General features: G+C 44.2%; 1 protein-coding gene across 1 annotated transcript in view; it reads left to right on the top strand.

Moving 5' to 3' along the window:
• Positions 1–27,161, top strand: part of LOC147902848 (uncharacterized) — a 52,517-nt gene that overhangs the window by 23,364 nt on the left and 1,992 nt on the right. Inside the window, exons 4-5 of the mRNA XM_087374224.1 lie at positions 4,005–4,120; positions 26,346–26,537. Of these exons, the coding sequence (XP_087230350.1) occupies positions 4,005–4,120; positions 26,346–26,537 (308 nt within the window). The remainder of the gene's footprint in view (positions 1–4,004; positions 4,121–26,345; positions 26,538–27,161) is intronic.

The raw sequence follows: 27,161 nt of genomic DNA, 5'->3' as shown, positions 1-27,161 counted from the left end.
GGTAAGCCCTGAGCATAATATCCAAAGAGGTAACAAATGTGCCATAAGAGGGAGCCAAGCTGTTGAGAGAGAGAGACTAATTTCTTGTCATCTATTTTCTCATCAACACTTGCTAGCTGATCTCTAAGATCAATGATCTTTGTAATGTGCTCTATGATTGTCTGACCTTCTTGCATCTTCTGCTCCTTGAGCTTATTGGTCAATGCTATGACCCTTGCCTCATTCTTGACATGATACATGTTTGCCAACTTTCTCACGCATCCTTTGGATCTTTGCATGATTTAATGGTTGTCATAATGTGCCTCTTTACTGATGAGGCAATCAAGAACAAAGCTTGGGCATTTCTACGATCAAACTTCTCCAGCTTCTCCAAAATTGCTGGAGATAGAGGGGTAGTAGAAGTAGTGACAGAAGTAGTAGAACCTGTGGCAGGAGCAGTAGAAGTGGTGGTAGAGGATGTGCTGGATGCAACAGGCCTAGTCTCATCACCATTCACAATATCTCATAAGTTCTTGCCAACCAAAATGTTCTTGAGCATGAATGACCACAAGGCATAGTTGGATCCTTCCAACTTATCACCCTCGATCATCATAATACCAAATCTCTCATTCTGAGACATCTTGTCTGTAAAAACAACACTGACTGCAAATGTACCTGCAAAGAAGAATGCAATTGAACGGAAGTGCCTCTGACTGCTCTGTGCAATCACTGCACGTATGGATTAAACACTGCAAAGTGGAACAGACTGCTCTGCAATCAACCAACTGAATGCACCTCAAGTGCAAATGTGTGCCTGTGGGCTCACCAAAAAATTCCCAAATGCACCTTTACACCAGAAGCCAGAAAAGCTGTACGCCAAAGAAAAAACTGTACGTCAAAGAAAAGTTGTATCCTATACGCCAAAGAAAAGCTATACGCCAAAGAAACCTGTACGCCATAAAAGTGCACGGGCTGGAACAACACACAAACAGAGTGGAACAGAATGCACAAGCCGGAGCAAAGTGCACGGGTCACCGGGCTGCAACAATATGGATGAGTAGGTACGAAAATTTCAGACGGTAAGCTGTACAAATTTATGTACTGATTTGTACGGCGCAAAATGCGCAGAGTGTACGACAGATGTACAACGGGTTGTACGGCCAAAATATGCAGGCTATACGGGCACAACGAGCAGCAATATGAATTTTAGTACAAAATTGTACGGACGGGTGGGATGCCACAGGGCCGAAACGAGCTGCTAGTTCAGAGTGCTTGACGAGCAATGCGGGCTGGAGTTGAGCGTCAACCCCAGATTGGAGCAGGAAGCAGGATGGAAGTAGAGGCAACACACTGACGCCGGAGAACTTGCTTGGTGACGAGAAGCAAGACAGGAACCGGGTGCTAGTGAGTGTGGCTCTGATACCACATGAAGGAACAAATGGAGAAAGGTTGTGAACTCAAGTGAGCAAAAAGTGGTCACACACGAACTCCAATAGAATGCTCAATGATAATGAAGTACAAGTACTTGGTGTATATAGTATCCAAGTACTACACACCAAAATAAACTAAGTCCTAGTCTATCCTACACCACCATATCATTGTATGTGTCTACAAATAAATGTCAAGGTATACTATTTTAGATATCCTCACATGCAAGATACATATTCCGAAGACCGACGAGTGTTGAAGAAGTGGGTATCGTTGAAGTAGCTTTGCATGAAGACTAGGTAGGTCGTAGAAGTCGCTGGGAGCCGCTAGGCTTGTTACTTGCTGCGTTGCAGGGCTGGAGCCATTATGCAGCTCGTGGTTGCTGTTGCTTGCCCGTTGTTGTATAGGCTGAAATAGTGGTTGGCTAGCTTGGTTGAGTAGATGCTTTGTCTTGGGTCGCCTTTGTGTTGAAGTAGGACCTAACTGCGAGGAGTTGAGGTTGTTGTAGCGTGCTCCAAAGCTCTTTCTCTCACACAAAGTCTCACAAGATGGAGAATTTATAGTCGAGGTTTGCTCAAAGCATCTCTCTGTTTCAATTTCTAATAGAGATCTCTCCCTCTCTCAAACATCATGAATGAAAGATCTCTCTCTTTCACACAATCTCTCAACAGAATGAGAATGGATGGAATGATATCTCTCTCAATAAACACAAATTCCTCTCAATGCTCAAGAACGGAATTTCTCAAAGAAATGAACAGAAGTCTCTCACGGAAGAGAACACTCAATCTCACAATCTCTCACTCTCCCACACGGATCGCGATGCCTCAATGAAAGGCAAGGGAGCTCTGATACCACGAACAAATATGGAGAGGGGAGAGGAGAAGAGTGGAAATGATGAGAGAGGGCACAGCTAGAGAGTACACCACAAATGACTAACTGTACACTAGATTTAGTTGAGAATAATGAATATATACAAACCCCTTTAGGGTTAGGGTTAGGGTTTCCAACCCTTTCCTTTTTAGCACTCTTTTGTGTTAGTGCTATGCACAATATTGAACATGATGTTGAGATGAATCCTCAACAAAAAGCACTATAACAATCATTGCCCACGTTTGAAGAGTTAGAATTCAATTCCCACAAGTGAATACATTGGAAATCCCTTCAACAAATCCTAATCCACTGGCTCAACTCAGCTCAGCAATAAAATAGTTAAGCAACGAGAACCCAGATGGTGTCAAAACCCAAGATTATCAACCCAAAGTGATTGGAAGGAGTTTTGAAATAGGAGTAGATATCTGTGGCCCGAAATGAAAAAGGTCAACCAAAAGAAGCTAGATGGTGCTTAGATGTGACTAGATCACAGAAATAGGACCCTGGATCAATTCATAATTGATCTGGGACTGTTTCTAGCAAATTGCAATGTTCCCATATGCTGTTTTTGTGAATTTCCTGGCTGAAACAAGTGCAAGATGCTTGGCTTGGATGACCCAACAATGTGCTTGTCTAGGTAGGAGAACGAGAACATCCCTTGGACCTTTTGCAACTATGCACTCACATACTTGGGTCAAGCTGTTCTACTCACCTGACACTTTCTCTGGATCACAGAAGATGGTTTCATCTAGAGACATGGATATCTAAGATACACGTGTCAAAGGTCTGTCATAGGACAAGTCAAGGTTTCATTGCATAGACTAAATATTGAAGCATGCCAAGGGATGATCCTTGGAGCCATTGATATGAATTAATAGAAACTAAGGGCCATTGGGTACTCACAAGTTCCCATCCCCTTTTCCTCTCTTCATCCCACTATAAAGTTAAATCGTGAATCCATCAGATTTTTAGGAGGGACTCAAAGGCTTATACAAAGATCATAGATGCATGGCTCTTTTTATGTAAAGATAGGATAGATCACATGCCCAACGTAAGAAGGACCCTAACAAACTACAGTGTGTATATCTGGAAGTAGATGAGGACCTTAAGGAAAGAGTAGGCCATGTGGCCATTGTAGAGGTTGAGGGTTTAGTTTGTTGTCTTATAATATGGGATGGTCTTTTAGTTGGCTTCTTGAATGAGACATCTGGTTTTCATGAGTGACTGTGCTACACTTGAGCTAGGCAGGGCATGTGATCACTGTATAGTATATGTAGGTCAAACATCCTTGCACTAGCATCGTAAGGTCAAATCTGGAAGAGTCCTACCTTGGAAGTAATTTAACTAAAAGATTTCTAGCATCGCTAGTCTCTTGCTGAGATCTGAAGTGTCAATCAAAAGGGGGTGTATCATCCACTGCTGTATGTGCAATTCTCATTGATACAGCAAACCGTCATGGTGCAATGATGATGTAGGTGCAGCTGTAGTTTGACAGGATTGTGTCTAGAGTTTCTGATAAATGAGCAGATTATGTAGGCTCACAACAAGTAGGTTAAAGGCTTCGGCATTCTGGTGTACAGAATGTTCATAAAGCAGTTTCGGGCTTCAGCTATAAATTTTACTTTAGCAGAAAGATGGAAAATCTGGCAAAAAGATTGTGGATATTTGGATGATGATGTCTGTTTTTGTACTTCCGGACCATCAGATAAACAACATGTCTATTCCAGGTTGAGGAGACACAACAACGGGCTCTTGTGTTGGAGGACTATATCTTACGAAGAGGACTGACATTGCCCTTATCGTTTCTTCAGTACAAGGTGGTGCTTGTAAATCCCGAGTGCAGGTATACATTTGTGAATGCATGGATTTTTCTGGGACAATCATCTTTGCGTATAACAGGATTTTACATCATTCAATTTGCTACATGTAAGAGGACCTTGAGCAATAAATAACCTGTGGTTGTATGTCTTTTCCAAAAGAAATTGGAAAAGACATTTAATTCCTAAATTTTATTGCTTCCTCAAATTTCTACCCAATGTATCGACACATTTATTCTGTCGCCTGTTTTCAAGTCAATATATGAGCACGTGTACCCTTTTAAACAAATGAGAAATATACGATGAGACTTTGCACGTACCTCACATTGGTTCATATACTGGCTGCATTGGCATTGCTGCTTTGCTTCTGCATTTGACTTGTTGTATGCTGCTGGGATTGCAAACCTGTCTCTTGCAACATTTTTGGTTTCGCTTCGAAATTTGTGTTGCTGGGAGCTTTATAGTGCTTAACTTGCTGCCCGCTTCTGTTTCAACCTCAACATTGAACTGGACTATATTCTTTTCCCTCACCTGTCGTGCAGTCGTGTCTTGCTGGCTTTTTCTTCTGTCACCTTGTGATGGGAAGCAGCCAATATCTAGCTGATTGGATCTCATAGCTGGTATACTGGCTCCTCCTCCTGCTGGGTTGAACAGGCATACTTGCTTGTTGGTGACTGGCCTCATGGATTTGGCTCTCTTTTGATGGGCTTGATGGGCCATGTAGGTATCTGTGTCTCCTGGTCAGAGTGGAGTATGAGACAGCTTTTCCCCCTCTTCTTCTGACGAGCCTTACATGTTTCAACCTAAGCTGACCAGTTACTTGTCCAAGCCCTGTCCGCTACTGTCTGCAGGAATTATTCTTCATACTGCATATAAGATTATAGCTGAAGCCCGCTGCCCTAGCTACACGATTCATGCACAACAACATCTTTTGTGCAAATGAGAAATCTAAAGATCAATGGTGAGGAGGCAGTGCGTAAGTTCCTCGTTAAAGGAATCATTCCATAATCTTTGGTTACATTTTACTTCTTGAGATGTGATTGAAATGGCTCAAATACATAAAGATTTTTGACGATGGGAATGAGATTTTTTTTGAGATATTTGAATTGGTCAAACATGGTTCCCGTAATCCATTGGACCCACTGATGATTGGAAGGAGCAGGTTGAAGCACACTATGCAGATGATTTTTACTTTTGTTTAATAGATGATAATTATTGCTCTCTTGACCAGGTGAAGGTTACTCTTGATCTTATTGCAAAGATAGGTATAGAAGGGCAAGAGATTCTTTATTGAGATCTTTGAATTGGTAAAACATGGTTTCTCTTTAGCCCCGTCTGCATATTGTGCTTCAACCTGCTCCTCACATCGTTGGTGGCTTCCAACATTATCCAAAGTCTCTCTCACAAAAAGAAAGAGGAGAGATTTTTACTTTTCTTACAAGTGATAATTATTCTCTTGACCAGGTCAAGGTTACTCTCGATTTTATTGCGAAGGACAAGGGATTCTTTATTGATAAGGATGAAACTCTTACTGAGCTAAACCCTTAAGAAGCACTGAAATAAGGTGAAGTTTCTAAGGGTGAGCATGGAATCCTCATCAAATATACGTGAATGGAGAGAAAGAAGTCTTTCCATAAGGCTTATCTTGACTGTAGAGAAAGTGACGGGACAGATCTGGAGAAAGGGGGAGAATAGTGGGAAGGAGGGAAGGAAGGGAAAGATAGTAGAAGGAAGGGATGAGTAGGAGAAGAGAGAGAGAGAGAGAGAGAGAAAGAAAGACAGTTAAATTAACGTCTTCGGGAGGCCTCATGGGCCTATGAGACAAAGTACAATCAACAGAATAGCAGCACACTCTCAGAGCTCTCAGGAGACTCTAGTAGGCAGTGCGAAAGCTCCAAGGACATATCCAAGAGTCGTGGTATCTCTCTGATAAGAAGCAAAGATGTCACATATCTGTAGTTGTCGAGCTGTCTCCTGTCGTGGGGGTCGTGGTCTCCGAGACCTCTGTATCCAATGAGCAGCATCTAGGGTGACACCTTGGGTCGATCGGTTTCCTCTGAGTAAAGCAGCAATGGACTGAACCTCTTCATGCATGCTCTGGCCCTCCTCTGTGTGTTACGCTCTAGCCGAGGTAGCATGACCTCGGAAGAATCAGTCGACATTTCCCTTAAAGGATCTATGTTTGTAATTATTTGTTTGCGCTTCATGTAAATGATCGGGAGGGAATTAATGTCAAGGTCCTAGGTGAGGGTTGATAGCACCAGACTAGGTGGATCTAAGGCTAAGGGCCTAATGCAAGGAATGTGCCTAGGGGCAAAGGATATTAAAGCATCCCTAGAGAGGGGTGAAATGTTGCATTAGGAAGGCCCTATGATGATGACATGTGGCATCTAGATCCATCTAGGGAGATGGGGCTTGTTGAAGCTAGAGAGAGAAGAGAATGAGCTCTCACGTACGTGTTTGTTTTCGAATTCTCTATTGGCTCTCTCTCGTTTTTCAGCAAGGTTGGCTGGGTGGAACGATAGTGGTGCTTCTCCCGTGATCTGTCTATAGTTAGTGGTCAGTGTGTAACGATTGGTATCAGAGCCCAGGCTAGGTGAGAGAGGGGATCTGCGGTTGGACTGAACGTGAAGCGCATCATGAGCGGAGAGCAGGAGCACGAATGGTTCATGGAGGGCGGAGAAGTGCGTACGCAGAGCGCACGCTACTAGTGATGGCAGCGTAATCTAAAGCGGTCGTGTACAAGGGTGACGAATCACTATTTGGTGGTCCTCCCGCACTGGCTATCAGGATTTTGTTGTGTGTTAGGTGACTGTTCGTGGGCTTAACAGTAGCTCATGAACGGGGAGACCCTTCAACACAAATAGCCCGTGATTGACGAAATTCAAGAGAGAGAAAGATCGTCTCGTTAGTGACAGCGGAATAGTGGGCAGACTTCGCAGAGAACATTTCGCCAATTACGTTCTGAACAAGGCGATTCTGAATCAAGGCGAACTTTTGCACATGGGCGCAAATCTGAAGCGGACGTTATTGCAAGCGACCTTGGTGTCCCCTGGGAGGATATCCAGTCGGCTAACGGCCTCGAAGATCGCTTCGTTTACTCGGTGAGGCCTGGCGACACGGTTTGGTGAAAGAGAGCGTATTATTTGCTTCATGGAGCTGAGGCGTGTATCCAGTCTGGATGACCTGTGATCCTTTTGGAAGGAATAGAGCCTATCATTCGTTGTGAATTAGCTAGCGGAACTCGGAATCAACGGAGACCAGAGAGATTGCAAAGATCGTTTCATTTGCCGTTATGCAGGAGCGAACGACCAGGGAGCTTTCTTTGGCCTTCGTCAATTCTGTGTTTTTTTTTCCCGATCTTACTCTGTGTTGATGCTCCGCTTGCATGACGAGGGTCTCGTTAATATTTAGTCTGCATGAGGGTTCGATGCTATAGGAAGGTCAGATTATGCTTGAGATTATGCCTGTATGCTTCAGTCAGAGTTAGTTTGCAGGAATTTCCCTAGTATAGGGAAAAGCGCTATTTGGGATATGCATGTGTCAGATGCCTAGTCAGTGTGCATGTGGGATTGCAGGAATTCCCTAGTATAGGGAATTGTGTCAGAGTGTCAGTACACTGAATTGCGTCAGTTTGTAAATACAGTTTTCTAGCGGTGTTTAAAAAAAAAAACAAAACAAAACAAAACACCCATTGACCTGAATGGAAGCAAAAGAAGGGGCTTCCAGGAGGGACCCTGGTGAGTCAGGAGTCCAGCCGACCCAGTAGGTGTCGCGCCCAGTAGATCATACCTTATCTGGCAGGATTGCATTGCTTGAGGATGCCTTGCAACAGTTATTAGCACAGCAGTTACATGCCAATGCAGGGCAATCTTAACTTAGGAGAGCGATACATAGTATGTCTGCCAGACCTTCTCGAGAGGAGAAGGGAAAGGCTCCAATGGAACCGGAGTCTAGTGTCCATACGGTCGAGCATAGGAAGGCTAAAGTACCAAATATTGCTAATTACAGGCCGGAAAAGTATTCTGGTCGGATGAACGACCGTAGTTCTGATGTCATTGAGACCTGGTTACACAAATGGGATGAGGCGTTCGCCATTTGTGAAATCAGAAATGACATCAAGAAGATCCGCGAGGCCACCCACATGTTTAGTGAGGTAGCGGATCGGTGGGGGATTAAACAACAAAAAGATGGTATAGCATCCACTACCTAGGAGGGGTTTAAAAGAGAATTCAGGAAACACTTCTTACCTCCTGACGAAGCATCCCGAGCTTGGGATCAATATAGGAACCTCCGTCAGAGAAATTTATCAGTGGCAGAATACTCTGATAAGTTTCGAGAGAGCGTAATGAAGGTTGATGAACCCTTGCCTCAATCAATCCAAGTGAAAGATTTCATATTTGGATTGAATGATCGGATAAAAATGGAAGTTCGGACTAAGTACGCGAACACGTTAGATGATGCAATAGCCATAGCCCTGGAGTATGAAGATGCCAAGGGCAGCAGGCCAAGTGGGTTTGCACAGGTCGGAACCCAGTATGGGTATCCGAAGAAATCTGGGTTTAAGAAGAAATGGATTAGTAGAGGGAGTGGTTCTCAGCCGAGTGGTCAAGCCAAGCAGGCGAAACCAGCTGAAACTCCTAAATCAAGTACCACCATTGGAGTGAAAAGGAAAGTAACCCCATTGGCAACCCGGGCTTGGTCTAAGTCTCCCTTAAACCCAGAACAAAGAGAAAAGGCGAGGAGAGAAGGCTTGTGTTTTGGATGCCTTCAGCCTCATCAGTGGAAGGATTGTCCACGTAACAAAGATCATCGGATGGCTGAGGTGGTGATCTCAGAATGCGACATGGAAATGGAGGGAAGTCCCAGAGCGGAAGAGATGTAGATTCAGCTAGCGGGATCTTCTCAGAGGTTAGTACCTTGTTTGTTATGTGTGTCTGTCGCTAAGCTAGTAACGAGTGCACCTGATAACATCCTATGTAAGCCCGCAGCAACGGGGTATACAGACTTTAATGATACGGAGTTAATTAAAATGAAAGGGCAAGTGGCCAATCATGATGTCATTGTGTTGTTTGACTCGGCGTCAACTCACAATGTGATTAACTCCAAGCTCGTGAAGAGGCTGAAATTAAAGACAAGTCCATCTGACTATGCGTATACAGTCAGGATGGCAGACGAAAGTTCAACTAAAGTATGGGACCAAAGGGTTACCCAGTTGGAGCTTCGTATTCAGGACTATGCTGAGAAGCTTGATTTTGAAATGACCAAGCTTGCTCATGCAGATATAGCCCTAGGTATGGCGTGGCATTCTAGGAAGAATCCAGCCATTGATTGGAAAAAGCACGTATATCAATTCAAGATGAATGATGTGCTTTATGTCTTGCGAGGTGAGAAAGATACACCTCAGGGACCGTTGGTTTCCGTGATGGAAATCTGAAAAGCTCAAGAAGAGTTTTTATTCCTTTGCACAGCATCGGTAGAGCCGGTTGATGATTCTTCGGCTAGCACTGATGTTACGCAAAGTGGTGAGATGGCCAAGCTGGCTAATCTTATAACAGAGGAGCTCTCTGAATGTTTTAGGGATGAACTACCTTATGGGTTACCTCCAGAGTGGAATATTCAACATAAGATTGAATTGATCCCGGGGGCAGAGTCTGTAATAGACCTCCCTATAGAATGAGTTTTACTAAGGAGACGGAGGTGCGTAGACAACTGGAAGAATACCTCAAGTTGGGGCAGATTTAATCAAGTTTCTCACCTTTTGCTTCGCCAGTGATATTAAAGAAGAAAAAGGATGATACGTTTTGCCTCTGTATAGATTAAAGAGCATTGAATAATATCACTGTTAAGCACAGGTATCCGATGGCTCGGATTGATGATTTGCTAGATGCATTACATGGAGCCGTGATTTTTAGCAAGATAGATCTTAAGTGTGGCTACCATCAAATCCGGATTAGAGCCAAGGATGTGCATAAAACCGCTTTTAGAAGCAGGTTTGGTCATTATGAGTTTTTGGTAATGCCCTTCGGACTTACCAATGTTCCAGCGACATTCGTCATGCTTATGAACGATTTACTACGTCCGTATATCGGAAAGTTTGTAGTACATTTTATTGATGATATTCTAGTGTTCAGTAAAAGTATTACTGAGCATCGTGAACACTTGAGAATAGTGTTCAGTACTTTGAGGAAAGCCAGTCTTTATGTAAATAAAAAGAAAACTATACTGTGTATGGTTAGGCTTGAATATTTAGGATTCATAATTACTCCACAGGGGGTAGAAATGGATCCGAAGAAAGTGGCTGCGATACTAACTTGGCCAATCCCTCAGAGTCTGACCGCGTTGCGATCATTCTTGGGATTTGTCCAATTTTATAGAAGGCATATCAAAGGATATTCCGGAATAGTGTCGCCATTAACTGATCTGACCTCAGATAAAGTACCTTTTGTATGGGGACAGAATCAACAAGAAAGTTTTAACACCATAAAACAAGCTGTGGTCACAGGACCGGTGTTAAAAATAGTTGATCCCCAGAAACCATTGTTCCTGGAAACCGATGCAAGTGGCATTGCAGTAGGAGCAGTTCTCCTTCAAGAGGGAAGGCTAGTAGTGAAAGCAAGAAGCTTTCTCCCTCTCAAAGGAATTGGCCAACTCATGAATTGGAGTTGTATGCTGTTATCCATGCTTTGAAAACATGGAGGCATTACGGCCCCTCAAGTAAGGCTGTTTACAAAAATGTTTCAGAGTATCATGATCCACATCCACATAAAACTTTGAACCATACCCAAGCTAGGTGGGCAGAGCTCATGCAGGAGTTTAAATTTAACGATTCGGTACCGAAGAGGAAAAGATAACAAGGTTGCGGATGCGTTGTCTCACATTATGCACAATATGAGTTTCATGGTATTAGAGAGTGCTCTAATGACCGAGATCAGAGAAACTCAAAAGGTGGATGAGTTTGTCCAGAGCTTATGGCCTAAAGCTCATGTGTTAAAACCCGGGGAAAATAAAAAGGTTGACCTGGCATCTAGACAAGGCCAAACTTACGCAAGATATACCATAAGGGATGGTATGCTGAAAAGAAATGGCAAGGTTATAGTACCTAGTCAGAATGATCTCAGGCAGAGAATCATTCGACAGTGCCATGATAGCCCATGTGCGGGACACCCAGGAGTCCAGAAGACATATGATCTCGTGAAGGGAGATTTCTTTTGGCCAAAGATGAAAAAGCATATTCATGAATATGTGACACGGTGTTTCTCGTGTCAGGTAAGTAAGGCCGAGCGGATGAAGCCACCCGGACTTTTACAGCCCTTGAAAGTACCACTAAGTAAGTGAGAGTATTTCCATGGACTTTATTGTAGGACTGCCTACAACGCAAGGAGGGTATGATTCTATCCTTGTGGTGGTTGATCGTCTAACCAAGATGGCTCACTTCATTCCGACTAGAGAGTCTGTTAGTGCCTCGCAAGTGGTGGATTTGTTTATTAGACATATATTTCGTCTGCATGGATTGCCTAGATCCATAGTGTCAGACAGAGATGTCAGATTTATCGGTCATTTTTGGACAGCGGTATTTGAGACATTAAGGACTGAGTTGGGAATGAGTAGTGGGGATCATCCTGAGACGGATGGTCAGACGGAGAGAGTCAACCAGACTTTAGAGGATATGCTGAGGGCATATGTGTCATTGAGGCAACATACATGGGACAAGTGGTTGCCATTGTTAGAGTTTGCCTACAATGATAGAAAACATTCCTCTACGGGGTTCAGTTCGTTTGAGCTGAACTATGGTTATAGACCAGTGAATCCAACTATAGTTGGAGTACCTCAGAGAGTGCCTAGTGCCGCGAACTTTGTAGTTCAGATGCGGGAGATGCTAGCACTTGCGAGAGCTAATATCCGCCAGGCTATGGATAGAGCCAAGGTGTATGCGGATGAAAACCGGTCTATAAGAGTATTTAAGGAAGGAGAAAAGGTTTTTCTCAGAGTTCCTTCGCACTCGAAGTCGTTAACTTCAGGAGAGTGTGCTAAGTTATCACCTCGATACTGTGGGCCGTGGTTAATTCGAAAGAGTATAGGCAAGGTAGCCTATAAATTAGAATTGCCACAGGGGTATAAGGTGCACCCGGTTTTTCATGTTTCGCGCTTAAAGAAATTTTTACATACAGGTGACTCACTAATCGAAGGTGTGGTTTTGTTTCAGGAGATAGAGGATAATGCGAGGCGCAAACCAACAAGAATCCTGGACCAAGGAACAATGCAAATACGAAATTGGAAGATACCCACGGTGTTGGTTGCATGACATGGTCAGCCTCTATCCGAAGCTACCTGGGAATCCGTGTACCAGTTGCGGAGAGTATTCCCAGACTTTATTATCGAGGACACTGATGCCTAAAGAGGGAAGGAATGTTATGCTCTAGCCGAGGTAGCATGACCTCGGAAGAATCAGTCGACATTTCCCTTAAAGGATCTATGTTTGTAATTATTTGTTTGCGCACATGTAAATGATCGGGAGGGAATTAATGTCAAGGTCCTAGGTGAGGGTTGATAGCACCAGACTAGGTGGATCTAAGGCTAAGGGCCTAATGCAAGGAATGTGCCTAGGGGCAAAGGATATTAAAGCATCCCAAGAGAGGGGTGAAATGTTGTATTAGGAAGGCCCTATGATGATGACATGTGGCATTTAGATCCATCTAGGGAGATGGGGCTTGTTGAAGCTAGAGAGAGAAGAGAATGAGCTCTCATGTACGTTTTTGTTTTCGAATTCTCTGTTGGCTCTTTCTCGTTTTTCAGCAAGGTTGACTGGGTGGAACGATAGTGGTGCTTCTCCCGTGATCTGTTTGTAGTTAGTAGTCAGTGTGTAACACTGTGGCTCCCTATTCTGCCCTCGTGTCAGCTATCTCTTCATCCTCTACTCCAATGTGTCTTGGAGCTGACTCAAATCAGTGGCGTGTCTCTCTGTGCGGTCAGTGTCCCGTGGTGCTATCTCCTCCTGCTGTCTGATTTGGTGTAGCAAAGTCTCCCTGAGCCGTCCCATCTCCACCAGAAAGAGGCCAACACACACCTGATCATGGAAGTGGATCAATCGGGAGAGTGGTCCAAATCTGCACCCCTCCTGGTAGAAGCGGTGGGAGAGTCCTCGGATCTCATAATAAGCTGGGAAGATGCATAGAAAGTGCTCCTCTGTCTCCTCTACTACCAGCGTGCATAACTTGCAAATCCGTTCCTCTTTAGGTGTGCTTGCAGCGCTCCCTGCCTCGATCCTCAATTGGTGTGACAAGACTCGCATCTGTCCTATGGCAATCCTCAGTGCATGGGTAACTCGCCTGTCCTCCAGATATTGAGGCCTTATGATCAATCCGTCATCTGATACCCTCAGGAAGTGATCCCGGTAAAACTGGATCTTGGTAGGAAACTCTTGGTCCCCTCCCCAAGTCACACACACACAGATGTATTAACGTTTGCGGGAGGCCTCGTGGACCTATGAGACAAAATGCTAGACCAAAAGGTAACTCATACAAGCCACTAAGGGCTGAAGCAAAGGGCTCACTAAGGCCCTTGCTGAAAGCTAAAGTGCTAAGCTAGTGAACAAAATAATAGAGTAGCAAAATATCAGAAGAGTATCAAGTACTCAGAGCTAACGCTCCTATTACATGCTCAGGTTCCATATATCTAGGTAACTTGGTGGCTCTTTGATGAGATGTGAGGAGCTCTCGTATCTATGTTTGTTGAGTTGTCTCTCGACGCGGTGGAGGGCGTGGTCTCCTCGATCTCTGTATCCAATGGGCTACATCAAGGGTGACGCCTCGTCTCTGGTGGTCACCTCTAATGAGTGATGAGATAGAGCGGACCTCGATCGTGTGTGCTCTGGTCCCTCTTGTGTCGCATGTGGACTGTGTGTCTCTCCCACTGCTAATCCATGATGCTCTCATCTCATCAAGCTCCTCTCCCTCAGCCTCGCCGGCACAACTGACTTAGATGCATAGAAATATGTAAGAAGTGTCTGTGTTTTGTCGATCTTTTTGACCTGTGGCATTGATCCTGCTTCTCTCTAGTCTTTCGGATTAGTAAATCTCTTTGTCGTCGCATCTCAATCAGATAGAGCGCAACACAAATCTGATCCAGAAAATGAAGACATGCCCCTCGTGAAAGAGGGAGTGATATCGCCCTTGGATCTCATAGTAGACAGGGTAGACACACAAAAAATGCTCCTCTATCTCGACCTCCTCCATTCAACATAGTGTGCAGATCCTCTGCTCTCTGGGTATGCCTACAACTCTCCCTGCCTCAATCCTCAACTGATTTGATGAGACTAGCAACTGACCGATGGCGATCCTCAATGCATGTGAGACTCTCTTGTCCTCGAGGTACTAAGGTTTGATGACGAGACCATTCTCTGAGACCCTCAAGAAGTGATCGTGGTAGAACTGGAGCTTGGGGGGAACTCCTCTTCCCCCCAAGCCCTAGATGTGTGGAGCTGGAGGAGGTCCAACTGTATGATACGGTTGATCTCATCTCGTGGGATCATCTTGGGTGGTGCATCTATGCTGTACTGAAAGGGGGGAAGTTTGTCCATATGAATGATGTGACTACCAAACCATGTGGATACCCATGCGTGCCATGATGTATCAACACCGCTCTCTGCGAGTGGCCTGGAAGACTCCAATGCTAGCCTCGGTAACCTCCACTGGGGTAAGGTCCAGACTCTGTGGAGGAAAGTCACTGTTTGAAAGATGGCATCAACCTGGAGCGGGGTTGGCGAACTCTACTTATATAATCTAATGGTGGACCGAGGGCTTGCTCCAATTCATGCTGGACCCCATAATCACCTTTAGCCTCTCAAATCTCTTTGTCGCTGAATATCACTCTCCCAGAAAGGTGTTGCATACATGGCAGTCGGTCTCACCAGCATGTCAAAAAGCCAACCTTCATCGGAGGGTCCTAGAAGTGTGCTTGAAAGCACTGACTCTCTAGTCGAGCCAAGGCACCCCGTCCTCGTGTGAGTCGTGCCGTACCTGCATGGGTCATCTGGTGAACACTGTCCCTAAGTATGTGTAGGAATGTACTATCCTCACTGGTTCATCTCGGTATGTGAAGCTATGGTGATGAGACATTGCTCTCGCGAGGTGTTGAAGATCATAACCTTGGTCTTCCCAAGGTTAACTGTCAAGGCTCTCTCTACAGAACATCTCCAGAGCCTCTAGATGTTTCTGGAATCCCTCTGCTGAGGATGATATGAGGACTATGTCATCTACGCACAACAGTATTTGCACCATCAGGTCAGCCAAAAGTGAACCCTCTCCACCTACCCTCCTGGGGCCTCTAGATGTTTCTGCAATCCCTCTGTGGAGGATGATATGAGGACTATGTCATCTATGCACAACCCATCAGTTCAGCTAGAAGTGAACCCTCTCCACCTAGGCGATCTACAAAGGAAGTGATCTCATAACGAAGAGAGTCAGTGAGAGGGGGGGTATCCTTGTTTAGTACTCTCAACCCAGTCTGATAGACCTCCTGGGGCACGTACCCTCCCTCAAACAGGCTCATATAGACTCAAGGACCCCCAGATCATGGTCTCTGGAGCTAGCCTCCTGATCAAGCGAGAGCGTGGGATAGTATCAAATGCCTTAAGAAACTCTACGAAGCATGTGTAGACTTTTTGATGCCTCGACTTTGCCTCCTCAATGATAGTCCTCAAGGTGGAAATGTGGTCGAGGGTAGAGTGCTGCCTCCGAAAACCTGCTTGCCCAAGAGTCCAAGAGCCCGTTGCCTGTGACCTTTTGTGTGGCCGTTGATCTCCCTCTCTAGTACCAACCCATATATCTTAGCCAGGGTGTGGCCAATCATAAGAGTGCAGTAGCTCCCAATGTCCATGGGATCACTTGCCTTGTGTATCGGTCCTATGGTGGTGGTACTCCAGATAGGTGGGAAGCAATGGCATACAGCATGGTTGAACAACTGTGCTAGGATCAGGGTCAAGACCTCTTGTCCATGTGCAATGTGCTTAGTGCATAGCCCCTCATGATCTGGTGATCTCCGGTTATGAAGCCGGAGAAGGGCAGCCCGTGCATTCTGTGCAGTAAACAAGTGACATGTAATGGATCTGGGCATAGAGGACATCTGAGGTAGTGCCTGACCCAGGACATCATAGAGAGAGCATGCATATGTATGCCAGACTGCTGGATCTATGATGGGAATGGGCGACTTCCCCTTCGACAAGAGCCCCCTAGTAGGATCTCCTCCGCGAAAGGATCCGATCACCTCATCCATCCTGTGCATGAGGAAAGCCCGCTTCTTACGCCATGTCACTCGGTGTGAGATCCGATGTGCCTCTAGTGAAGTCAAATGTCCTAGTGCTTGCTCACGTGTGAGGTGAGCTCATCTCTCTGCACTCATTCTGAAACTAGGCGTTTTGGGGCATCTTCCCATCAGGGACACATGCATATCGAGTCGTGGGAAAGGATCTGGTGGCAACATCCTGTATCACTGAGACGAGGGTATCTAATGCATGTGCGAGGTCCATACCCTCTCCACGTAAGACTGGGAGCTCAGAGGCTAGGTGGCTCATGTACGTGGGATCAAGAGCATGGTCAAAATGGATCTGAACGTGAGTGGGTGGTGGAGGGGCCCTCCTCATGACTGGAATGGTGGCTGATATATAAAAGGCAAGGTATGAGTCGTCGGAGGTGGAGGCACAATAAAATCGCGCATCTGTGGGGCAAAGGTAAGTGGACCCAATAGGTAGTCCACTGTACTTCTCCCCCCGCCCTGTGAGAAACAAGTGAGCCCACCAGATGATAGCCATCTTTGAAGACCGCTATATATGATCAAGTCATGGATAGCCCCCAACTTGAGTAGATGCCTCTCATATGCTGTCACTAGTGCATCTACATTTGCCGACTACCTCACGATCCCTAGCTCTGCTACATCCATCTCCGGTACTATGATGAAATCCTCGTCGAAATCTAGTAGTTCAACCTGTCTATTCCTAGAACATGCATTGAAGTCACCAAGGAGTGTCCCCCTGTCTAGAAAGCTCTATGATGTCATCATGAATAGTCTCATATGGGTTGTGCCCGTCAATGGTGACTTCTCGTGCATAAGATGATGTGTTTGGGGGAAAGTAACATACTGCAATGAAAATTGGGCATATATCTGGTAGCTGAACTCGAAGACACGAAGCAAAAGAACAGAGAGGCAACTGAAGCGAAGGAATCGGCACATGCAGCAAAAGTTTGTGAAGATATTGCAAGACTATGTGAAGCCTACGGTGTCGACTATGATGCATATGCTTTCTAGGAAGTACAAAGGACTCGGGTGGTCAAATAAGAACTTTGTAATAAAGACAACAATACCCGGTAGGGTTGAGGTCATTTACTTTGTCGTTCGGTTGTGGTCGTTTTTTGTCATCCGATAGTTTGAGATGGCTGTGATTTTCTTAGGGCAGTATGTCTTTGAAAGCACTCACTTGGGTTTGTGAGTTGTTATTTGGTATAACTGTTCGAGTTTTCTATCGCTTGCATGCAAGGTTCTTTGTATTGGACCTTGTACATTTGTTGAGAGTATACAATCACTCTTGAAATTTGCCCACTCGCAGTTTGAGGGGGGTGTTGGAGGCCAGTTGGGTTAGTTTAGAGTGTCTGGTTAGGTTTAAGGGGGGTTGGTAGAACTATTGCCATGTGGCACGCTTGCATGGAATGCATGGAAGAAGTTGAGGCGCTGATCTTTGTTGTGATTTGGCGCAATTCCCCTCTCTCCTCTCATGAAGGCTAGCGTTTTCGCGCTCGGGAACCCGACATTAATGGAGGCTTCTTCTCATCTGATTTCGTCGTAATGGAGGCTTCTTCTCATCTGATTTCGTCATAATGGTCAGGCTACTGGTGGTGGCGACATCTGTCCTACCTCTCTATATGGCTTGGTATTGTGAGTTTGTATGCTAACCATTCGAGATGTTGTTCTCATTACAATGAATTGAATACGAGCTTTGCTTTCGTCTGTGCATCTACTCTTTACTATTTCATGCAATTACGACGAAATGCTCATCTAACTCAATCTTCTGTTTATCATTAAGTGCAGATGTGGCCCTCCCTAGGTATGCCCTTGGTGCGCCCACTCTCAATGCGTTGTTGGTGTGATGAAGCACATAGACAGTGATAGCGACTACAACCTCGAATCTCACAGTACATAGGGCACCAAAAGGTGAAATGCTCTGACTCGCTCTCATGGCAACCACAATGTGTGCATATGTTGCTCTCCCGAGGTACGCCCTCATCCCGTGCACTATCAATGCGGAGTCAGTGCGATGTCTGTCTGCTCAATATCCTCAATGAAAGTGGGAGGTGGATCGGAGTATATCCTTGTGAATCAATGAAGGCCATCTGAATCCGTAAACAGTGGTCCTTGTAGAAGTTGAGCTTCATTGGAAGCTTGCTGGGTGCCAACCAGCCTACCAGGTCCTGAATGTGTGCAGCTGAAGGATGTCCTCCCGAATGACCTGGTTGACCTCGTGGTATGTGAGAGGGACTGATGGAGCCTCAATGCAATGGTGTAATCAATCCATGTGGAGCCCTAGCTCTTTAACCGCCTGCATGTATATGCATAGCATCTCTAATTACTCCCAACTGCTAAGATCATGCAGGAAGATAGGGCCAACCACGGTAGTCTACGTTGTCTTGAGGTGCAAGAGCCATTGTCCTTGACTTGCTAAAGGTACTTGAAATGCCGCATCAAGTTGCAATGGAGATGCAATGAACTTAGCTAATGTGGGACCGATGGCTTGTTGCGGATCATCCATGAACAGCAAGAGAACCTGGAGTCGCTCTATCCCAGTCCAATCTATTTCTAATTAATCAAGCCCCCAACAAGGGCTGCCATAGATACTCATTGGCTGGGCCAAGGAATCAAAAAGAAAAGACTTGGTCTGGGGATCTTGGAAGTGGGAGGGGAGGCACTGTTGCTCTAGTCTGGTAAGTGCGTCATATCCTCTGCTCAGTCGGGCCTGCATTGCCAGTCGCATCTTGAAAATTGGGCTAGAGAAGAGAACGCCTAGATATGTGCATGATGACAAAATATGAAGAGAGGAGAGGAGAAGAGTGGAGATGAGAAGAGAGGGCACAGCTAGAGAGCACACCACAAATGACTAACTATATACCAGATTTAGTTGAAAATGTAGAATATATGCAAACCCATTTAGGATTAGGGTTAGGACATCTAACCCTTTCCTTTATAGCGCTCTATTAGGTTAGTGCTATGCACATACAATCACATGATGGTGCTATGCACATATGATCACATGATGTTGAGCGTGATCTCTCAACACCTTTCTCAAGATCAACATCATGAAGTAGGCCTTCCCTCAGATGGTTATTCTGTGGAATTGAAAAAGGATTGAGCATTACATTCCATCACACCCCTTTAACGGGAATGTCCTTCCTCTACGTCAAATCAAGAGCTAGTTGGTGTTTCTCGAAAAGCTCTTTACCAAGTGGTTTGGTAAAGATGTCTGCAACATTCTCTTTGCTATCACAATGCTGCAATGTGATGTCACCAAGTAACACTCTTTCTCTGATGAAGTACTCTCTGACATCAATGTGCTTTGTCTTGGAGTGATATACTGGATTCTTGGCCAATGCTTGAGCCGATTGGTTATCACAGTATATTGTTGTTGGCATTGATTCATCAAAGTAATATGTTTCTGACAATAGTCTTCTGAGCCATATAGCCTCACATGCACATGTAGTGAAAGCCCTATATTCTACTTCAGTCGAAGACAAAGAAACAATTGGTTGTTTGTTTGACAACCATGATATAGCACCTTGACTAAGGAAAATGCATATCCCTGTGTGGATCTCTTGGTCTCATGATCTCCGGCATAGTCACTGTCATAGTATCCATGCAACCATGGATGACTTCCTCTGTATTCTATTCCAAACTGTCTTGTACCTCTGATGTATCTCAAGACTCTTTTAGTTGCATTCCAGTGAGATTGTTTTGGATTTGCCATATATTATGCTAGTGAACTTACTGCATAACAGATATCTGGCCATGTGATAGTCAGATATATAAGAGATCCGATGAGCTACCTGTAGTATCTGTCATTGACTGTAGGCTTTTTTGAATCTTTAGTAAGTTTCAAACTCTGCTCCATGGGAGTGGCTGCAATCTTACAATCTGCCATATGAAACTTCTTTAGGAGACTGTTAACATACTTGAGTTGACTCATAAAGATGCTATCTGAATCTCTCCAGAACTCAATACCAAGACAATAGTGCATAAGTCCAAGATCTTTCATGTCGAACTGTGCAGATAAGTCTTGTTTCAACTTTTTGATGAAGCTATCCTTGCTTCCTGTCACAATCAGATCATCTACGTACAAAAGTGCAATAGTAATGTCTTCCCCTTGAACTTTGTAGTAGAGTGTATGATTTGCATTGGACTTCATGTATCCTAGATCATCAAAAAACTTGTCGATTCTGCGGTACTAACTTCTGGGTGCTTGCTTTAAGCCGTAGAGACTTTTCTTAAGATGGCAAACCTGATTCTCCTTTCCTAGTTCAACATAACTTGCTGGTTGTTGCATATAGACTCCCTTGTCTAGATAACGATTGAGAAATGCATTCTTGACATTGAGCTGGTACACATTCCATCTGCTGATGAGTGTCGCTAGTGATATCAAGAATCATATGGAATCCATCTTTGCTACTGGAGCATAAGTCTCATCATAGTCCTAACCATATTGTTGTGCAAATCCTTTTACAACTAGTCTCGCTTTGTATCTTTGAATACTTTCATCTGGATTGTACTTCACTTTGTATACCCATTTGTTTGCTATGGCCTTCTTTCCTGGTGGAAGGTTACATAATTCTCAAGTATTATTCTTATACAAAGCATCCATTTCTTCATTCATAGCAGTTTGCCATTCTAGCTTGTCTACTGCGTTTTCGAAGTACACTGGCTCTTCTGTAGCCATGATGGTAGTCATAAGAGCATAGTTGGTAGTTTCAACTTGAATTGCTTTGCCTTTCTGAGCATATGTCAATCTGGCTGGAGGTCTGCTTTCCCTAGTCGAAATCGGTGCGTCTATCTCCTGTGTGTTTGAGGTTTTCCAATCTGATTCCTCATCAAAGATTACATCTCTGGAGATAATGACCTTGCGGTTGATAGGATCATACAACTTGTTTGCTTTGCTTTCTTCACTATAGCCAACCATGATGCATTTGCGTGACTTCGCATCTAATTTTTTGCGATGATCATCATGTATGTGGGCATATGCTATGCAACCAAATATGTGGAGATGCCCAATGTGTGGCTTATGTCCAGTGAATGCTTCATAAGGTGTCATATCCTGAATCGGTTCGGTAGGAAGCCGATTAAGCAAATAGTTTGCAGTGGCTATTGCTTCTGCCCAATACTGATTCGGAAGATGCTTCTCACTAAGCATTGCTCTAGCACTGTTCTTCCTTTCAGCTCTTGCATTTTGCTGAGGAGTATCTGCACAAGTGAATTGCCTTCAAATGCTGTGACTTTTGCAAAAGTTTATGAATGCTAAAGACATGTATTCACCTTCTCTATCTGATCTCATGACTTTGATCTTTCTGCCTATCTGATTTTCTACCATGGCTTTGAATTCTTGAAATTTGGAAAAGACTTCAGATTTCTCTTTCAGAAAGTAGACCCAGTAATATCTATTGTAGTCATTGATGAAAGTCAAGTAGTAAAGTGAACCATTGATGCTGCGGGTCTGGGCATAACTTCATACATCTGTGTGAATCAAATCAAGAATACCTCGTACTCGAGAGGTGCTTATGCCAAAGTTGTTTGCCAAAGCAGCATGCTTCACAAACTTTTCCAAGAAACTGTAGCTTTGAAATCCCGATTGCCATATTCTGATTCCTGAGGTCTAGCAAGCTCTTGAAATTAACATGACTATATCTCTTGTGCCATTTTGCAGATAGTGGCATCTGTTGCGGTTGAGCTAACATGGCATGTAAATCTGGTACTGTAGCTAGCATTCTGTATAAGCGTCCTTCCTACTAGCTGAAATCTTTTGGATTTGTCTTTGATAGTGCATTTATCTCCGTCGAAGATGACTCGGTAGTTGTGTTCCGTCATTTGACCTACTGACAAGAGGTTCTTGTTGAGCTTCGGAACGTAGAGTAGATCTTTCACCAATCCTTTCATACCAGTGAAATTGTTCATGGGGATAATGTCTATTCCTTGAACTAGATTTGGTGTATTATCTGCTATGTAGATGACATTTTTCTAACCTTCTAATGGTTTCAACTCTGTGAACCATTTTTGATGCTTTGTCATGTGAGATGATGCACTGTTGTCGATGTACCAAGGATCTTGATCTGCTTGGTCGACTTGATAGCTGAAATCATCTTTTGGATTGCAATCAGTGTCTAGGTACACTGTGTCAGTCTTCTACATTTCCTCGTTTGCAAGAAACATATTTCCATGTTCATTTACAAAATGACTGTGACTAGAATGTCCACCACGATGATTTCCTCTTTCGCAGAAATTCCCTCGATTACTACTGGATTGACCGCCTTGGTCGTACTGCTTCTTGCGGCAATCTCTTTCATAGTGTCCAAACTTGTCACAGTAGTCGTACTGGATGTTTGACATGCTGGTGGATGCATTTCCTCGTCCTTGGAATCTTCCTCGATTTGAATGATTTTCGCTTTGCTGATTCTGATGTTGCAGAGGATGATGCTGATGCTAATGCTGACTTTGCTGATGACTTTGTTACTGATGATGACCACTTTGTCGGAATGATCTACCTCTGTCTCTGCCTCTGCCTCTGCCTCTGCTTCTATCTGAAGCTGTGAATGCTTGATTCCTTTGCGTGCATGAATGACCTGAGTCCTGAGTTCGAGTCCAAGTAAGACTGAATGAAGTTCTTTCAGTGTTGGGTTCATAGTCTCTCCTGCTGCTGCTACGAGTTGATTGTTATAGTCTTTGATCCGGAGTACATAAGCATGATCGGTTTCGCTGCTGTTACAGAAACTTTGGTTGATGTGAGAATCCTAGAAGTGTTCTTGGACTCCTAGAGAGCTGCGAACATATCCCATGCTTCTTTTGATGTCTTGTTGGTATTGAGTTGTATTAGCGCACTTATCTTTGCGTTGATCAGAAGCATGGGTACTTATCGACATACTCTCATTTGTCTTGATGTACAAGAATGGTCTCCATTCGGTATTTTCATGTGCCGTAATTGGAGTTGTTTAGCTTAGCAGATGCCTCCAGATTGAGGTTGCTAGTCGTAGACATGGTGCAAGAAATGTACTCAAAGTGTCGTGACAATCACTATATGAATCAATTGCAAAACACGGATTGTAGCAAGTGAAATCTAAACTGTCGATGAAGATAGAACTGCAATATATAATCCGATCTGAATTACAAGGCTTGTGGCAAATGATGCTGGGAATAGCCAAGAGGCTTTACAAGGCTGAAATGATGTGCACAATGTCGTGAAATAGTCGAATAGGCTTTACAATGATAGCATGTGTGTGTGAAATCAAATCATGTGCTATTTACCCATTGATCAATTGACAATGTCTCTGAACACTCCGAAGTCTGCTCACTGAACTGATGAACTTCAGGTTTCAGGTAATGTGATGATGTGAAACCGTATGTGAGCATAGGAACTAACTCCGAGTAGGTACAAGGCCGAAATTTTGGGCATGGCTTAGATTGGCAACTTTGGGAAATTCATAGCGTCCCCTCCATGGCGATCTAGTCTATTGTAATCTATCTGTGTGCGTGAAATCAAATCATGTGCTATCTGCCCACTGATCAATCGACAATGCTTTTGAACACTTCGAAGTTTGCTCACTGAACTGATGAACATTAGGTTTCAAGTAATGTGATGATGTGAAATGTGAGCATAGGGACTGACTTCAAGTTAGGTATTAGTCCGAAATTTTGGGCATGGCTTAGATTGGCAACTTTGGGAAATTCATAGCATCCCCTCTATGGCGATCTAGTCTACTCTGATCGAGATCTATACCAGCCGTCGATTGATGAAAGAACAGCAAATAATTTATTTTCTTTGGTTCTTTTTATGTGCTGGGTCAGATGCGTCGATGTCTGATGTGCGTGTAGGAAGTGGATTTGTCGGCGAGGCTCAAAAGTGAGTGATACTTGTGCTGAAATGTGCGCGTGATGTGACGAGCGCATAGAGCACGAAAAATCGATCGTTTCACCTTTTTGTAGCACCCTCAAATTCCTCTTGGATCAAGAGATACGGCTCGATCTAGCTGGAGGGACAAAAAAGAGTAAAAATGTGCAGTGATGATGTGGCACTATGAGTCACATGCAATGATGATGTGGCACTGTGCTTAGGAAGAGGTGTGCCAGTGAAGCACTGTGGTGATGTGGCAGCTGTGTGTCACATGAAGTGCCTGTGGAGCACTGTGTGTGGCTACAAGTGAGGCAATGCCACGTGGCAAGGATGATGTGGCAATGCTGACTGGGCACTGATGACTGGAACAGAGGCAGATCTGTTGCAGATAGAAAAGACAGTGGCAGCCTGCCAAGTGGCCAGAAGTCCTTCTCATACCTTGGCCAGATTTTGGGCTGATACCATTCACTCTCACGGCAAGTTGGGCGAGCATGCAGGGGTCCTCCCGGGCAGCCTCTGTCTAGAGGGTTTTATTCCTTATGGAATGGAGACTACATCAGGGTTGAGGTGGCATTTTCAGCCTCAAACTTGGTTTCTCTCCAGCTCAGCATCCGCATCGAGTGGAAGTCTCTTTCATGAAAAAAAAAAAAAATCCCTTCCACCTTACTGTCCGGAAAGCCAGCCTAGGTGGGCTGACACTCTAGCTGAGCCTACAGCTTCTTCTAGGTCACATTCACCTCCTGAGTATAGGCCGTCTGACTGCTGCTCCTATCTGCTGTCTTGAGGGCTGCTCCAAGTGATGACCCAAATTGCCCCTTTCATAAGGGCTGGTTGCCCCCCAAAACTGGTTGACTTGCTGCACGGAATCCACATCAGCATGTACTGGTCTATATCAGGAGATAGGAACATCCTGCAGAGAACAAGGCTCAACTAGGTGTCGTCGAATAGAGATGGCTCAGGAAGCATCTTGCCACTCATAAAAAATCTGAGGTCCTGACAAAGAGAGCCAAGCCACTAATCCCCATGTCATGAAGAAATGAGAGGGAATAAAAGTGCTGAGAATCCTGGCAGCCCCTATCCAAATGACTCTCGCATGCCTGCAGTCCCATAAGCAATGATGAATCGACTCCTCTGCAAACGAGAACCTGCTCCACCTGGATCTCCACCTGTTCACTGCAATCCCTCCATACATAGAAAGCCAAAAAAATAAAGTAACCTTTCTATTTCTTCGGAATTTCCAGAGCTTTCTCCAAAAGACTCTCTGCAAATCAGCTAACACCTAATAACCCTCCCAATAAGGGGCTCTAGAAGGTCTTCAACCTCTACAACTGATCTGGCATTACTGACCGTGTAACCAAAAAAGGGAAGACGCCTCTTTGGGATTGGATTTTATAGCTTGGTAAGCATTGTTAGCAAAGAGATTCCGGAATCTTCCAAAAACGCAGATGGTAGCTTATGCTTGGGAATTGATGAGAATGTATGGATAGCTTGGCTTACTATGTGATTTTTTTCTACATTCAATGCGAATGTATGCATACTTGGTGTACTAAGTGAGCTTTCTTTCTACATTTGGCTTTGTTTTATGCTTCTCTTGCTTCATTTCTTTTTCTTGCCCCCTCCCCCGGTTTCCTCCCCCCGCCCCTCCTCCATCCCCTTCCCTCCTCTACTCCCCTGCCCTTCCCTGCCTGCCCTGCAAGTCGTGAGATGGATACATGTTTATGAAGGTATATGTGCTTTCCATTCGTCAACTAAGCAGTATATGGTTCTTTAGAAAAGAAGAAATACCAAAGTTGACTGTTTTGAGGTTTTTGTCAGCATTGGGTCGTTTTCTTTAAGAGATAATTGTGCTAATCCCCTCCTTGTCTGCATTTTTTAGAAATTTCCAACTCCCAGCTTTCATCTCTTGAAACTTTTGAGCAGAGTCTTTGCTCTGTTCGAGGACTTGTAAAATGTTAGGCTTGAATGCTTTAAAAAGTCATGTTGCTTTCTTTGTTGATGGTTGTATTGTTGTCTTTCTAAGACTCTTTTCCAAGCAATCACTTTCCTTTCGTGGCCACAAACAAATTTTCTGTTTGATTTCTGGTTTTATCTTAAACACTGGATGACTGGGTGCTTGGCAGAGTAGATAAAGCAATTCTTTCCCAGCCAGAAGTGCTCTCTTTCGATAAGTGGGAATCCTTCATGTCTATGGAAGCGAAGAAGAACATGGTTGACTGGATAAAGCTAGCAGTGCCAAAAAAGCAAAAGGGCTTACGGCATGATCTTGTACAGCAACTTCGTTTTATACTAAGCACAGCCCCAACATGGGACAGGTAAGAGTGAGCTGTATTCCCTGCTCTTTCGTTAAATGTATAGTTGTTTTGGTTATACACGATATGGATTTACCCTTGAGTTGACCCTTATGTTGCGATTGTTTGACTGGTAATCCTTGTGGACAGCCTCAACACTTCTCATAATTCTCATCTGTTATGGTAGCAGTATTAGTGGAGTGAAGGACTAATCATCATTCCTCCCAATTTTGATATAGAACCTTGTCATGCAAATTGATGATGTTCCACTGAAGGTCTAATTTTTTGAATATGGATGATGCATTTGTTATTGTGGCAGTACATCACTTCAAGAAACAAACTCTAAATCAAGGTCCCCAAATCGCTGTAGGGCTTGCAACTTTAGATGTATAATAGTACTTGAATAATTAGAGATGATGATGAGGGCTTAAGTTCGATACTTGTATTTAGTGTCTGGTTGTAAGTGTTAGAGAAAAGGATTGCTCGGTACAGCCTACCCTTAAGTCTTGAGATCTCATAACAAAAACCTTGAGTGCCAAGTCATTCCATGTGCTTGTAGAGAGAACACTTCAGATATGGAGAGAATACACAGAGATATTCGGTGGAAAAATCTTATAAATAGAGGTGATGTGCAAGTACAGAATATAG

Source organism: Dipteris shenzhenensis, chromosome 4, assembly GCF_047967505.1.
Source record: "Dipteris shenzhenensis isolate YYH24624 ecotype China chromosome 4, Dip_SZ_1.0, whole genome shotgun sequence".
Lineage (NCBI taxonomy): Eukaryota > Viridiplantae > Streptophyta > Polypodiopsida > Gleicheniales > Dipteridaceae > Dipteris > Dipteris shenzhenensis.
This window is presented reverse-complemented; position numbering and strand designations above follow the sequence as displayed.